This window comes from Impatiens glandulifera, chromosome 6 (assembly GCF_907164915.1).
Source record: "Impatiens glandulifera chromosome 6, dImpGla2.1, whole genome shotgun sequence".
Classification (NCBI taxonomy): Eukaryota; Viridiplantae; Streptophyta; class Magnoliopsida; order Ericales; family Balsaminaceae; genus Impatiens; species Impatiens glandulifera.
Genome location: NC_061867.1, coordinates 11,419,749 through 11,434,827, shown reverse-complemented (window position 1 = coordinate 11,434,827; position 15,079 = coordinate 11,419,749). Strand labels below are relative to the sequence as shown.

At 34.1% G+C, this 15,079-nt stretch overlaps 1 protein-coding gene across 1 annotated transcript; it reads right to left on the bottom strand.

Moving 5' to 3' along the window:
* Positions 1–1,369: 1,369 nt before the first annotated feature.
* On the bottom strand, positions 1,370–3,971 carry LOC124941359 (asparagine--tRNA ligase, cytoplasmic 1). The gene is made up of 6 exons (XM_047481670.1): positions 3,404–3,971; positions 2,748–3,338; positions 2,409–2,668; positions 2,197–2,326; positions 2,064–2,122; positions 1,370–1,764 (listed from the first exon to the last, which is right to left on the bottom strand). The coding sequence occupies exons 1-6, from the start codon at positions 3,890–3,892 to the stop codon at positions 1,581–1,583; spliced, it is 1,713 nt and encodes a 570-aa protein (XP_047337626.1). The 5' UTR covers positions 3,893–3,971; the 3' UTR covers positions 1,370–1,580.
* Between the last annotated feature and the right edge of the window lie 11,108 nt (positions 3,972–15,079).

Sequence of the window (15,079 nt, the reverse complement as noted above, 5' to 3'; positions counted from 1 at the left end):
TTTTTTTTGTAATTGATTTTTTTTTTTTTTTTTTTTTTTAAATCTAAATTTATTCTTAAAATAAATTGTAACATTAATAGTAAACATCGAATTTATACTCTTTAATTTGTAACATTAAAAGTGAAAATGGAACTCTTTATCGAATTATAGATACGAAACAAATAAGCTAAAGAAGATAGCTAAAAGATATATCGTGAATGATTGTAAACTATTCAAAAGAAACTTATAGGGAATTCTGTTGAGAAGATATAGGAACCAAAGTGCCATTTTCAATGTTCTCTTTTTTTTTTGGTTAAATCTAAATTTATTCTTAAAATAAATTGTAACATTAATAGTAAATTATATTTATCAAATCTGTAATTCAAACAATTATATATTTTTTTATCAAAATATTTAATTTTTATTTATTTATTTTACTATTTGATGTTTAATTAACTTAATTATAAATTTTTAATGTTATAATTAATTTTGTTTATTTATAATAATATTTTATTTATTTGTATTAATTTTATAATTCGTTAATTTTGAATATTATTAACTTAATTATGTGAAAATAAGTAGAAAATATATTATATTGAAGTAAAATATATAAAGAAAAACAAATTAAATAATATATTTTTATTTAGATAGTTTGAAAATTTTAGATAATCTTAATCTGAACTCAAACCAATCATAAATAATTAATCCTTATCCTAAATCCTATACTCTAAAACATATACCCCTAAATCCCATCCTCTAAAACATATACCCTAATCATATACCCAATTTGATATTAATCATATTTAAGTGTAACTTATCAACCAAACAACAATATTCAAATAAAGAACACACCAAAAATTTGGTGCAAGAACATTGACAATACTAAATTATCACAATAGTTAATTTGAAATATATATATACAGTTTGAAAATACTTTTGCAATTTCTCTATGGTAAATAATTTGATAATTTCTTCAAACATTTACATAATCAAATACTCCACTAAAGATCCAAACAAGAGCAATGAAGCTTATATCCATTCCCTGTCTTCCCCAAATACTAATATCAGACCTCATGGGAGGAGTTGTTGATAAAAAAAAACTTTAATTTCAATTTTACAGAAATATAAAAAAAAAAAACATAGCCTATAGTTAATTAAGAAACAGTTATTTTACAAAGTTCTTACCTATGTCAAGTAAAAAAAACTCATTGAATACATCTTCTACCAACAGCTTATAAATAAATAATGGGACACAGATTTTCCCATAAAAAAATGTGAAGTGTAGTTATGTATGGATTTTTAAAAGTAGGTAAAATGGGCAGACAAAGATGGAACCTAGAATTTTCAAATAAAATCAATACAAGAAGAAGAACAGCCAGGCACAAAGAAGGAAGTAAAACACCACATTTGCAAGAGATTAAATAAAACTTGTCTTCTTTCAACTGTTGAATTGTTGAAGGGAAAAAGAGGTAATAAATAATAACATGAAAATAGTTACTAGAATCACAAGCCAAACCAAACAAACCAATGTAAAGTATTCAAATGTGCTATGTATCAAAAGAGGTAAACAGAATAATCACCATTGTGTTGTTATTTCTTTCTTAAAGATCAGCTCTTCCCGGGTATCTCGGGAATGGAATAACATCCCTAATGTTATCGATTCCAGTTGCAAACAGAATCATTCTCTCAAATCCCAAACCGAATCCACTGTGTTTCACACTTCCAAACCGCCTCAAATCAAGATACCACTCGTATGGCTCAATCGGTAGACCCATCTCCAATATTCTGAAATCATTTTTTTTATGCAGACAGTAAATAAACTAACAAATTACTTGTAATAGCAGGCGGCAGCAATGAGGTAAAAATGTAATTTCAACTCTACCAAATATAATAACTTAAACCTTCCTATCCATCTAGATTAAAGACTATTTTGCCCTCAATGAGGTAATTTGATTAAATTACAGGTTATTCTTATCTTACCCAACTAACTAAGCAAAAATTTATAGCTTAATTTGAGCCGAATCTAAATAATTAAGTGGTTTTATGTAATGGGCCTTTTTTTAAAGATTAAGTTACCAAATTACCTTTCTTTAAGAACCTCATATCGCTCTTCCCTTTGGCTTCCACCAATCAGCTCTCCTACCTGAAAGAAATCAACCAACATTAAATTTTCAATTGAGAAAACTATTTTTTTAACTGGGAAAGGGGAAGACATACCTTTGGTACCAATACATCCATGGCAGCTACCGTTTTGTTATCAGGATTGACCTTCATGTAAAACGCTTTAATCCCCTTTGGGTAATTGTATACAATAACTGGTGACTTGAATTTCACATCTGTCAAGAACCTATTATAGAAGAAGAATTGATCGATTTATTGATTGATGTTAACAAACAAAAACAAAAAAGCCCCAGATGATAAAACATTACCTTTCATGTTCAGAAGCCAAATCAATTCCCCATTCTACTGCATTTTCAAACTGCTTATTTTCCTTTGCAATTGCTTCCTCCAAAATGGCGATTGCTTCAGTATATGTTATTCGTTTGAAATTCGACGAAGCAACCAAACGAAGACGATCAATTGCAGCCTTGTCAAAAGTTTTCACCATAAACTCCATATCATCAAAACAGTTGTCAAGCAACCACTGGCACATGAACTTCACATATGCCTCTGCACAATTCATATCATCCTAACAAAATACAGTATTAATGAGTCTCTTACCAATAAAATTAATAACAATAGTGATATATAAGTCATTCGCGAAAAACCTGGATATCTGCAAATGCAATTTCCGGTTCAACCATCCAAAACTCAGCCAGATGCCTTGTTGTATGCGAGTTTTCAGCTCGAAAAGTTGGCCCAAAAGTGTAAACACTACTTAGAGCACAAGCGTAAGTTTCAACTTGAAGCTGTCCAGAAACAGTTAAAAACGCCTGCCTTGCAAAGAAATCCTGAGAATAATCAATCTTTCCATCTTTTTTAGGTAGTCCAGGTTTCAGTTTACTCCTCTCCTCTATCTTGGCTAGATTTTCTTTGGATTTCGACAATTCAGCTACAGCTGCAGTTATTTCAACTTTGCTGGCTTTAGCAGATTTCAACTGAGCAACAGCCTCTCCTTTCTCCTTGACAATAAGCTTAGCAGCTTCAACATCAGCCTCAGATGGAGGAGGATTGGTAATCAATTCCTTCTCAATCCTCTCCGACTCGTTAATCAAGGTTGTGACTTGAAACATTTCACCAGCACCCTCACAATCACTTGTGGTTATGATTGGCGTATGAACATACAGGAAGTTATGCTTCTGGAAAAACGTATGGGTTGCAAAAGCAAGCGCATTGCGGATACGAGCAACTGCAGAAATCTGAATAAATTTTCAATCAGACAAGCACAAGATACAAATCAATTCAAGTAATCTATTACACATACCGTGTTGGTTCTAGATCGAAGATGCATAAAATCTCTGAGAAATTCAAGGGTAAGTTTTGTTTTAGGCAATGGGTATTTAGCCGGATCCACAGGACCAATATCTAGAACCTTACGAACACGAAGTTCAATCTTCTGCTTCGTTCCTTCAGGCGGCAACTTGATCTCACCTTCAACATGAACACAAGTCCCCGTTTGCACAAGCTGTGCTAAAGGAGCGACGGCAGCGTCAACGATGACTTGAAGATTAGCAGGACAAGAACCATCGTTAAGTTCAAGGAAAGCAAATGAACCTTTCCCTTGTTCACGACCAGTTTTAACCCATCCCCCAACACGAACAACCTCACCAGCTAAGCCAGCGCCACCGTCGTCACGACTGACGATGGTCTTGATCAAAACACGCTGTGAGAAAGTTGCTTCCTTTGAATCTTTCAAGACTAGGGCGGAGATTTCGTCAACCGGTGGCGGCGCCGTTGCTGTGTCCGAAGACATAGTCTCGATAGCTTTGGTATGCAGCAGCAGTTATCGGAAAACCTTTGTAAATTATGATAGAGAAATGAACCCTAGTAAGGCAAATTTAAGACATCCATTTCAAATAAACCTCATTTGGAACTCAATTATATATGTTTTTTCAAATAAACCTTAATACATCAATTTGGGTCAAATTAACCCCTATAGAATAAATAAATAAATACTCACATTATTAAAATGTTTGTGTCATTTATTAATGTATCTATCAACTAAAATAAATATGTTGGATTGTTAATTTTATTTGTTTGTAATGTAATAAAAAAACTTAATATTAATTTGTATTTTAATTTAAAGTGTTTTAAATATGAGTGACGTAAGTTTTATTATATTGAAAAACTCTTTATGTTAATAAATTTTGAATAATTAAGTTATAAAACATATGGATAGTTACATTAAGTTGATCAATTAGTAAGTGTCTATCAATTAAAATAAATCTAACTAAATTTTCCAGAGTTAAATTATTTACATATTATGAATTAATCAATTAATCAAGTGTTTAGTAACTTTATATATATATTTATTATTAAGTTATCTCGCACCACAAGGTACAATTCATCTCATGAGACAAGATTAAATAGATTGGGTTATTGATTTTTATGGATTAATTCGTTCTTAAAATTAAAAATGATAAATTTAAGTTTTGAACTTAAAACTAAACAAGTAAGTTAATTTATCTTATATTTTTAATTCAATAAAATATCTCTCTATATAATAATATATATTACTAAGTTACGGAGTCCTCACACAACAAATATCTCTCTTATCCAGTCCTCACACTAGAACACAACTTATTTTATGAGAATAAATGGGTCGAATGGTTGGTTTGTGGGTTGATTCGGCCTTAAAACTGTAAGCTGTTAAAAGAATATAAGATTAAAAATGATAAATTTAAGTATTGAATTTAAAACCTATACTTATATGTAAAATACTTAATTAATTTATTTTAAATGGTTAGTCATATTAATTACATATTCATAAAAAAAAATGTATAAACATAAATTAAAAATCTTAAGTGGTCTAATGTTTAAATTAATAATAGTACATAATAAAACCAATGTTGTTAGGTGTAAGTTTGATAATCAAGGCCGGCCTTAGGGTAAGCCCAGCAAGCCATTGGGCTAGGGCAACCCACTCCCCATGACAGCCAAATTATTAAAATTAATAAGATATTTTTATTAAATTTGTTATAATTTTAAATAAAAAGTGTTGTAGTTTAGTGTTGAAAGATTAGTATTTAAAATGTTTAGTTGTTCGTGGGTTCAAATCTCATTAAAAGCTAATTTTTTATTCCATTTTTAAAATAGACTTAGGGCAACAATATTTTCGATCTTTTTTTTTACCCGAGGTTGGGGCAGTCCAAATCTCAAGGCCAGCACTGTTGATAATGATGAGACAATTGAGTGTAAAATGCTCGAAATGAGGTTGATACTGGTTAAATATATAAATAAAATGTTGGTTAACCGAAATAATAAGAGTTCAATTAGGAAAAAGAGAGATGCAATAATTAAATATGTAAATGAGATAATTGATTGACCGAAGTGATGGTAAAAAATCGGTAATAATGAGATTGTTGGATACAAAATGCTCAGAGTGAAGTTACATAGCTGGTATTGAAATGTCGATTGAGGAACAAGAGATAATGAGTGGTTAAATATGTGAATGTGTGATTGTTGGTTGGCCGAAGTAATAGTAAGAAGTCTCGATAATATGTTGAGATAATTGAGTGTAAGATGCTATAAATGGGATCACAAGATTAATAATATGCAAGGATAGATTTATGTTAGGATTAGGTTTGTGTTTTTTTTTTTACATTAAAATTGTGATATGAACCCAAATTTCCTAATATTTTTCAATTTAATTTACTATTTTCTTCTAATTAAAAAAAAGGCAAATCTCATCTTCATCCACAATTTTCTTTTTATTTTCTTTAAGCTCACTCAAATTATTTTTTCAAACCCATCACAACTCTAATTTATGAATTTTTCCAAAGTAATATGAGAGTTCGATTGAGAAATAAATGAATATATGGTGGTTAAATATGTGAATGAGATTGTTGGTTGACCGAAGTGATGATAAAAAGTCGATAATAATGAAATAGTTGAGTGCAAACTACTCGAAATGATGTCACGATATTAGTAATGAGAATTCGATTGAGAAACAAGGGAATATGTGGTGGTTAAATATATGAATGATGTTGTGGAAAACCTGACAAATAAAAGAAGAAACGAAAAAAAGAAACACACTCAAGAATTTGATAACAGAGTTCGTCCAAGTATTGGCAATGTCTCCAAACACTAAGGTTATCAATTAATAAGGAAGAAGAGATACAAATATTGGGTACATCAAATCAAATAGAGGATAATATCTTTTATAGACTAAGAAACTTTCTCCACTCCCATCATCATCCAATGTGAGATTCTAATTATGCCAAAAAGTGAACAAATAAGATGAAGGGTTAACTAAAGTGATGGTAATATGATGAAATGGTTGGGGTACAAAATGTCTAGAGTGAGGTCACAAAATTAACTGTGAAAGATGGATTGAAGAATAAAAGATAATAGTGGTTAATTTTGGAATGAGATTGCTGATTAGTCGAAATGAGAAAATATTAGTAATATGATGAGATGGTTGAGTTCAAAATGTTTGAAATGAAGTCACAAGATTAATTGTGAAAAGTCGATTGAGTAATAAGACATAATGGATGCTTAATTTATGTGAATGAAATTATTAGAAATAATGAATATTTAATTTATGTGAATGAGATTGTTGATTGATCGAAACGAGGAGAAATCGGTAATATGATGAGATGATTAAGTGCAAAATGCTCATTATAAAAATTGTATTGGTATTTTGTTTAAATAGTTAACTTTGCAAATGCATATAAATTCTGTTTGAGTTTGAAAATAAAAATAAATAGTTTCATGTAACAATTATCAAATAAAAATATTTTATTAATATTTTTTAAAGATTTGTCTTCACTAGGATGATAATTTAGACTAAATCTAAATAAATTTGAACTAATCGGATTTCTCCCACTTTGACTAGGGTAAAGGCGAATTAGGAAAAATCAAAAGATGTTGACCGTGAATTAGAACAAAGATGGTAATTATTTACAAGATTTAAAATACGTGGTTGAATCGGCGGCCTAACTGGTCGGACCGCGAAACAAGTGAATGTTCGTTCTGAATTTTAACTTTAATACGTATACATTTCGAACCGGCCAAAATCCGTATTATAGTTAGAATCAGGAATCCCTAATCACATTTCTCTTATATCATTGTATTTGTATACTAGTATGTTACTCTCATGCGCTGCACAAATATAAAGTAATTTTATTTATTACATAATTTGTGTGTCTGAATGTAAATAGAATAAATCAAGACCAATGAAATGTATTTTCTATTAAAAATATTTAACATCGTAATCATAATATTTAATAATGTCTAGATAACTATAAATTATAATGATCGATAAAATTGTACAAATAATCATCCAAATCAACACAATTTCATATTAAAAAACAAGTTACTAGTATCTACATTATGTAAAACTAAAACCTTCTTAAAAAAAGTTTGAAAATTTTCTACAAACTAAAAAGAAATTTTTAAGAAAAAAGCGTGTGAAAACATATTTAAAAATTTCACTATTTTTCTTTTTTTTAAGTTATATATTTACTATAATAAAAAATGTCAAGTTAGTTTCTTAGTAGGATGCTAAAATGACTTCGCATAATCATGACACTTACTTCAACTTAAGACTCTTTAAGTAAAATTAAGTTATCTTAAAAACCACCATTGCTACTTGTGTTACCTTAGTGAGTTTCAAATAGTTTGTCTTAATAGTATTTTAATCACTCTTATCGTATTAAAATAAATTATAATTCACACTTTAAAATAGAATTTCATTTATGCAATAAAACATAATTAAATAAAATTGAGGACACTTTTTTTACTTTTATGTTATCTTATAATGAGGGAAATTTGACGAAATAACCCTGATAATAGGGATATTTCCAAATTTAGCATAAACATGATAAATTTTGCAAAGATAACCTTTTATCATGGGCAAAAGACACTTTTACCCTTAATTAAAAAAATGGGTTTTGTTATTTCCCTCAATCCTTTTTCCCTCTCTCTCCTCATTCCAGTTTCTCTCCCGACCATTTCTCTCATTTCAGTTTCTCCCCTGACGATCAAAGCAAAGCAACGAAACGAAACGAAGGAAGTCGATCGATCAACTCCCTAAGGTAACGCCGGAATGCCTTCATCATTTCAGGTGAGTTATGCCCGTTTTTCCGTTGTTTTTCTTGTATGCATGCTGAAACGGAAAATGGTTTAGGATTTAGGGTTTAATTTAAGATTTTAGATGACAGCTGAATGATTTTAGGGTGGTTGAATGATTTAGGGTTTAATATCTATCTGTCGTAGGCGTCGCAAACGAAAATGCATCTGTCGCATGCGAATATGCATCTGTCGCCTGCGAAAATTGCGCATCTGTCGCCTGCGAAAATTGCGCATCTGTCGCCTGCGAAAATTGCGCATCTGTCGCCTGCGAAAATTGCGCATCTGTCGCCTGCGAAAATTGCGCATCTGTCGCCTGCGAAAATTGCGCATCTGTCGCCTACGAAAATTGCATTTGCATGTGTTGGGTTCTTGTTGTTATTGCCCTTTGTGTTTTGTAAGATAAAGTATCATTTTTTCTTTTTTCTTTTTCTTAGAGGAAAGTGAACCCTACTTCCCTAAAGAAGTACGGTGATACGGGGATAGATATGAACGGTCTGGATAGGAAAGCAGGACAACTTACGGCGACGTTCTCTGTCTCTAAAGGTGGTCCAGTATTGCCCTCGAAGGCTGACCGGAGAGATTAGATAAAATAGTGACCAAAGTTCTTCTTTAGAATTTTTCTTATTGGATTATACTAACTTTTGTGGGGTTAGATGGAATTGTATAATCAATAGTTTCTTCCCTTTATAACTTTGCTCATACACAATTCTAATAACAATTTCTTTCTTTTTCTTAAACAAAAATTGAATGTCATTAAACTAGAATCAAACTAGCCCAGAAAGTTGATTTAACTCAGTAAGTGAATGACATGATCTACACAAGATACCAAATAGAAAAGAATACAATATTGCATTGGTTCTTGAAAGGACACTAATATCTATTGACCAATAGAATAGAAAACATTTTTTTGATGCTCTAATTCATTATTGTGTTACAAAAGGAAGAATGGAGTAGTTCAATGAGCATTCTTTTCTCAAGGAATCCATCAAGAAACCTTGAGAATTTCCTGAAAAGCCTCTTGAGGAATATCAACAGTGCCCACTCGTTTCATCCTCTTCTTTCCTTCTTTTTTCTTTTCCAACAACTTTTTCTTCCTCGACGCATCCCATACATAACACTTTGCCAACACATTTTTTCTCATGGCCGAAATCCTTAATTAAAGACAAGGAAAAACAATAACAATGATAATACATCCTCAAAGATGATGATATAACAACCAAGTAAGTAATATGAAGTGTAATAACATGACCCACATACCTATGAAACACAAAGTAGAGAACAATAACTAACAGGAGGTAGTTGATTATATCGAAAGAGATATAGATGGGAACTTACTCACTAGGAAGAATAATTGTCGCTCTGACAGTTGGCTCCCAAGTAGATACCACGCAGTATTTAGGGTTTGATGGTAACATAGCAAGATTTTGGACTTCTAGTTTGCTAAAAACAGGAAAGAAATTAAAAGATAAAACTTTTTTGTTAACCCAAAAGAAATTCCCTCTCGGTTATAGAAACTCTATGAAAGTGTGTATTTTACATACCTTCCATCTGAATATTCAAAGATATATGGTACAGTGGGAACAATGGAAATGACATGAACTTCATACTCCTACATTCAATAAAATGATGGAAGAAAATGATGCTTAGCATGTAAAATAAATTACATTATGTACTTAGGCTCATAAGAAAAATTGCAGTAACAATAACTTATAACGTAAAATTGTAAAACTGAGGTAATTAAGACCTGTTCAAGGCGCTGATGAAAAACATCCATGTAATCAAGCCTAAGAAACCACGCCTGAAAGTGGAACCAGACAATAATAATCAGTTCATTTGTATTCACCAAGTACCTCTTACAAACGAGACACTCCCATCACTTGACTTGTCCTAACCTAAAACCAAGACCAAGTGTAATACTGCTTTCTCTATTCACTTGGACGCTAGAATCATTGCATGTTAGTCTCTCTATAGCCAGGTTAAGTTCCTCAAAGTCTGATCCATCAGCTGGGTAAACACCATGTGCTTTGCATGCTTGAAACCTAAGAATTAAACATCAAGTTTCAGTACATAAGGGAATTAGACAATTCAAAGTAAATTGAGTTTAAAGTACCAGGAAGGGCATCGACAATGAAGCGCTTCCGGTAAACAGTATCACCCACACGAGCCTCTTTGGTTGATCGCATACCGGTTACAACATATCCCACTTGCCTTGTTAATAGAATTCAGGGGTGCATGATCCCCATCTCTGAAGCTTCATAGGAATTACCACTTGCTGCAAATGTAATATCATCCCTCTTTTGCAAAATTCCATCAACAACTGCCACATGGAAAATAACTCCCTTGTATTCATCATAATAAGAGTCGAGTAAAAGCATACGTAATGGAATACTAGACTTCCCAAAGGGAGGAGGGATCCGTTCTATGACAGCAGGAAGAACCGTCTCAAGTCCTTGACCAGTCTTGGCAGATGTTAAAAGGGCGGAAGCTGGGTACAAATCAAACATAGATTTCAATTGAGTTGGTTTCGGATCCAGAAGAAAATGGGTATAATGATGGAAGCAAGGCTTGTGATTTGAATGTCTTGGAAAGTCTGTAGGATAAAGCCATACCAGAGGGTCTAACTCTGGAGGATTAGGGTATTGATTGAGCGGAAAAAAGACGGTTTTGTGTTCATTTGCCGGCGGAAATGGCCTATACTACCTTTCCGCGCAACTCTGTTCTTTCCGGCGGCTTCTATTGATCCTAAACTGCGACCGCGCGAACGAAAACACCTTTGGAATTTCTATTGCAATTTTCGTAGGCGACAGATGCGCAATTTTCGCAGGCGACATATGCGCAATTTTCGCAGGCGACATATGCGCAATTTTCGCAGGCGACAGATGCATATTCGCAGGCGACAGATGCATATTCGCCTGCGACAGATGCATTTTCGCCTGCGACAGATGCATTTTCGCAGACGACATATGCATTTTCGTCTGCGACGCCTACGACAAATGGATATTAAATCATAAAGCATTCAACCACCCTTAAAATCATTCAGCCGCCATCTAAAATCTTAAATCAAACCATAAATCCTAAACCATTTTCCGTTTCAGCATGCATACAAGGAAAACGACGGAAAAACGGACATAACTCACCTAAAATGATGAAGGCATTCCGGCGTTACCTCGGGGAGTTGATCGATTGACTTCTTTGTTTTGTGGGTTCGCTTGGATCGTCGGGGAGAAGAAAAAGAGAGATTTGAGGGTCGGGGGAGAAAGAGGAGACTAGAAAGGAGAGAGAGAGGGAAAATGGATTGAGAAATAAAAAAGGGTATATTTTAATTAAAGGGTAAAGATGTCTTTTGCCAATGGCAAAAGATTATATTTGCTAAATTTATTTTAACTATGCTAAATTTGGAAATAACCTTATTATCTGGGTTAATTCGTCAAATTTCCCTATAATGACTCTAAAGACTATATTTTTCACATTATATAGATATATAAATTAATTCTAAAAGTGCTTAAGAAAATTGTTATTGATAGAGATTAATCCCATGGTTATTATTGATAAACAATGTTACAATATATACTAGTCAAAAGACTCTTAATAAGGTAAACCACTAATCTAGGAATCTAAACAAGGTAACCCACTAATCTAGGAATCTAAACAAGGTAACAAGATATATACAATATACTAATACACCCCCGCAGTCGAAACGGGAGATTCTCGGACGCTGAGACTGTCTCTGAAATCTTCAAATAGTATGCGCGGAAGTCCTTTGGTGAATATGTCAGCGATTTGAAAACGAGAAGGCATATGAAGAATGCGAACTTTACCTCTATCTACTTTTTCCCTTACAAAGTGTATGTCCATTTCGATGTGTTTGGTACGTTGATGTTGGACCGGATTTTGGGAGAGATAAATCGCACTTATGTTGTCGCAGTAGACCAGTGTGGCTTTGTCCAATGAGATACGAAGTTCTAACAATAAATTGCGAAGCCAACAGGATTCGGAGACAACATTGGCAACTCCTCTATATTCAGCTTCAGCACTAGAACGAGAAAGTGTGGATTGCCGTTTTGACGACCAAGACAGAAGATTATCGCCTAGGAAGACGCAATAGCCAGATGTAGAGCGACGGGTATCTGGACATCCTCCCCAGTCTGCATCAGTATATGAAACGAGTGTAGACAGTGAGGATTTGTAAAGATGAAGGCCATAGTGCTTTGTACCCTGTAAGTATCGAATGATTCTGTGTAAGGCAGCCAAGTGAGCCTCTTTCGGATCATGCATGTGGAGGCAAATTTGCTGGACTGCATATGAATATCAGGACGTGTGAAAGTAAGATACTGTAGTGCTCCGGCTAAACTTCTGTAATGAGTGGGGTCAGAGACTGGTGGACTAGTTGATTTTCCAAGTTTGCCATTTGTATCGACCGGCGTTTGTGTTGATTTGCAAGTAGACATTCCAGCACGATCAATAATTTCTTCAGCATATTTCTTCTGACTAAGACAAAGTCCATCCTTAGTATACGATACAGCAACTCCCAAGAAATAGCTTAATTTACCTAAATCCTTCATAGCAAATTCTGCGCCTAAGCTTTTCATGAGAGTCTGACGTAACTGATCAGACGAAGCCGTAATGATAATGTCATCAACATACAAGAGTAGATAGGCAATTTCGGACCCATGTTGATAGATAAAAAGCGAATGATCAGTCGTGCTGTGTGTAAAACCGATTGTAGAGACAAAATCTGCAAACCTTTGATACCAAGCACGAGGAGCTTGTTTTAAGCCGTATAAAGATTTGCGCAATAAACAAACATGGTCGGGAAAGATTTTGTCTCTAAAACCGAAAGGCTGATGCATGTAAACTGTTTCGTTGAGATTACCATGTAAAAATGCATTCTTGACGTCCATTTGGTGAATGGACCAAGACTTCGATAAAGCAATGCTCAGAACAGTTCGTATGGTGGCTGGTTTGACAACAGGACTAAAGGTTTCTTCACAATTGATTCCAATCTGCTGAGACCTGCCATCACCAACAAGACGGGCTTTATGCCTCTCAAAAGAGCCGTCAGAGTTAGTTTTATGCTTAAAAATCCACATGCATCGTATAATATCAACACCCTGAGGACGCGGAACCAAGTACCAAGTCTTATTACTAATTAAAGCGTTAAACTCATCGTCCATGGCGGCTTTCCAATTCGGGTCTGATAAAGCTAACTTTGGGTTTTTGGGAATAGGCGATGGAGATGTGAGTGTGTTTAGATTGAAAATGCGTTTTGGACAGACAATCCCATCCATTGCGCGGGTTCGTATTGTCCGTGTTGGATTGATGATGGTTGGTGAATGATTTGGACGGTTTGGTCTTGTGGACGGGCTGGTCGTGTTTGGGTTTGGGCCTGGTGAAGTGGTGATGGGTGATGGTGGGTTTGGTGGAGTGTGTTGAGTTGATAATGGGCTCGGTAATGGAGTGTTGTTTGGTGGGGAAATGGACTCGGTGATGGGCGGGGTTTGGATGTGTATTGGGATGGTTATTGGTTCGGATTGAGATGGGTGAGTTGAGTTTGGGTTTTGGACAAGAGAAAAGGGAAATTTTGTTTCGTCAAAAATGACGTGACGAGAGATGATAAATCTTTTTGAGGCTGGGTCGTAGCATTTGTAGCCGCGATGATTAGAGGGGTATCCTAAAAAGACACAAGGGGTAGAGCGTTTATGAAGTTTGTGAATAGTGGTTGGAGGAAGAAGAGGATAGCAAAGACAACCGAAAATTTTTAGGTGAGAGTAAGAAGGAGTTCGGTTATATAGAAGTTGAGTGGGTGAGAAATTTCGAATTTGTTTATTTGGAAGAATATTTAGGAGATAAGTGGTCATTTCGAGGGCGTGATGCCAAAAATTTAACGGGAGAGAAGCATGAGTAAGCAATGTTCGAATCATGTTATTTATGGTGCGTATTTTTCTTTCTGCTTTACCATTTTGAGGAGAAGTATAGGGGCAAGAGAGGCGAAATTGTAGACCATTTTTGTCACAAAATGTACGAAATTGACTGTTGTTATATTCAGTTCCGTTGTCACATTGGATTGTTTTAATGGGCTTTTGAAATTGTGTTTGAATTTGATTTTGAAGTGTAGAGAAGACGGAGAATACTTGGGATTTGTTTCCAATTGGAAAAGTCCAAAGGAAATTTGTGTAATCATCAAGAAACAGAATATAGTATTTATGTCCATTTGTACTTAGCACAGGCGACGTCCACAAATCACTATGAATAATATCGAATGGGGAAGTAGTATAAGAGACAGAATTGGTAAATGGTAACTTAACTTGTTTACCAAAGATGCAAGACTCACAGAGTTTAGACCCTAAAACGGGCTTACAAGAAATAGAATTTGATTTATTGAGAGAATGCAAAATATCGACACCGGGGTGTCCTAATCTATTATGCCATAAATTTGACGAAATTGCAGTAAACGAAGAATTAGTTGGGGGTTTTTGGCTTTGGCTCGACAGAGAGAGTGGGTAGAGATCCCCCGAGCTATTGTTCCTCATGATAACCTTCCCCGTCTGGAAATCCTTTACAGAAAAACCAAGTGAGTCAAATTCTACAGAGACGTTGTTATCACGAGTAAACCGACGAATAGATATAAGATTTTTAATGAGTTTGGGAGCATGTAGAACATTGTTCAGAAGTAAGGGTGGTAAGGGTGGTTTTAAGTTAGTTTTACCAATACCGCGAATCGGGATTTCCTGTCCACTCCCAACAATGATATTTTTAACACAATTTAAATTAGAATAAGGCGAGAGACTACCTGAGTTGGGTGTCATGTGTGAAGTTGCTCCCGAATCCATGTACCAAGTATCGTCAGGCGGAGTAAGGGATAAAG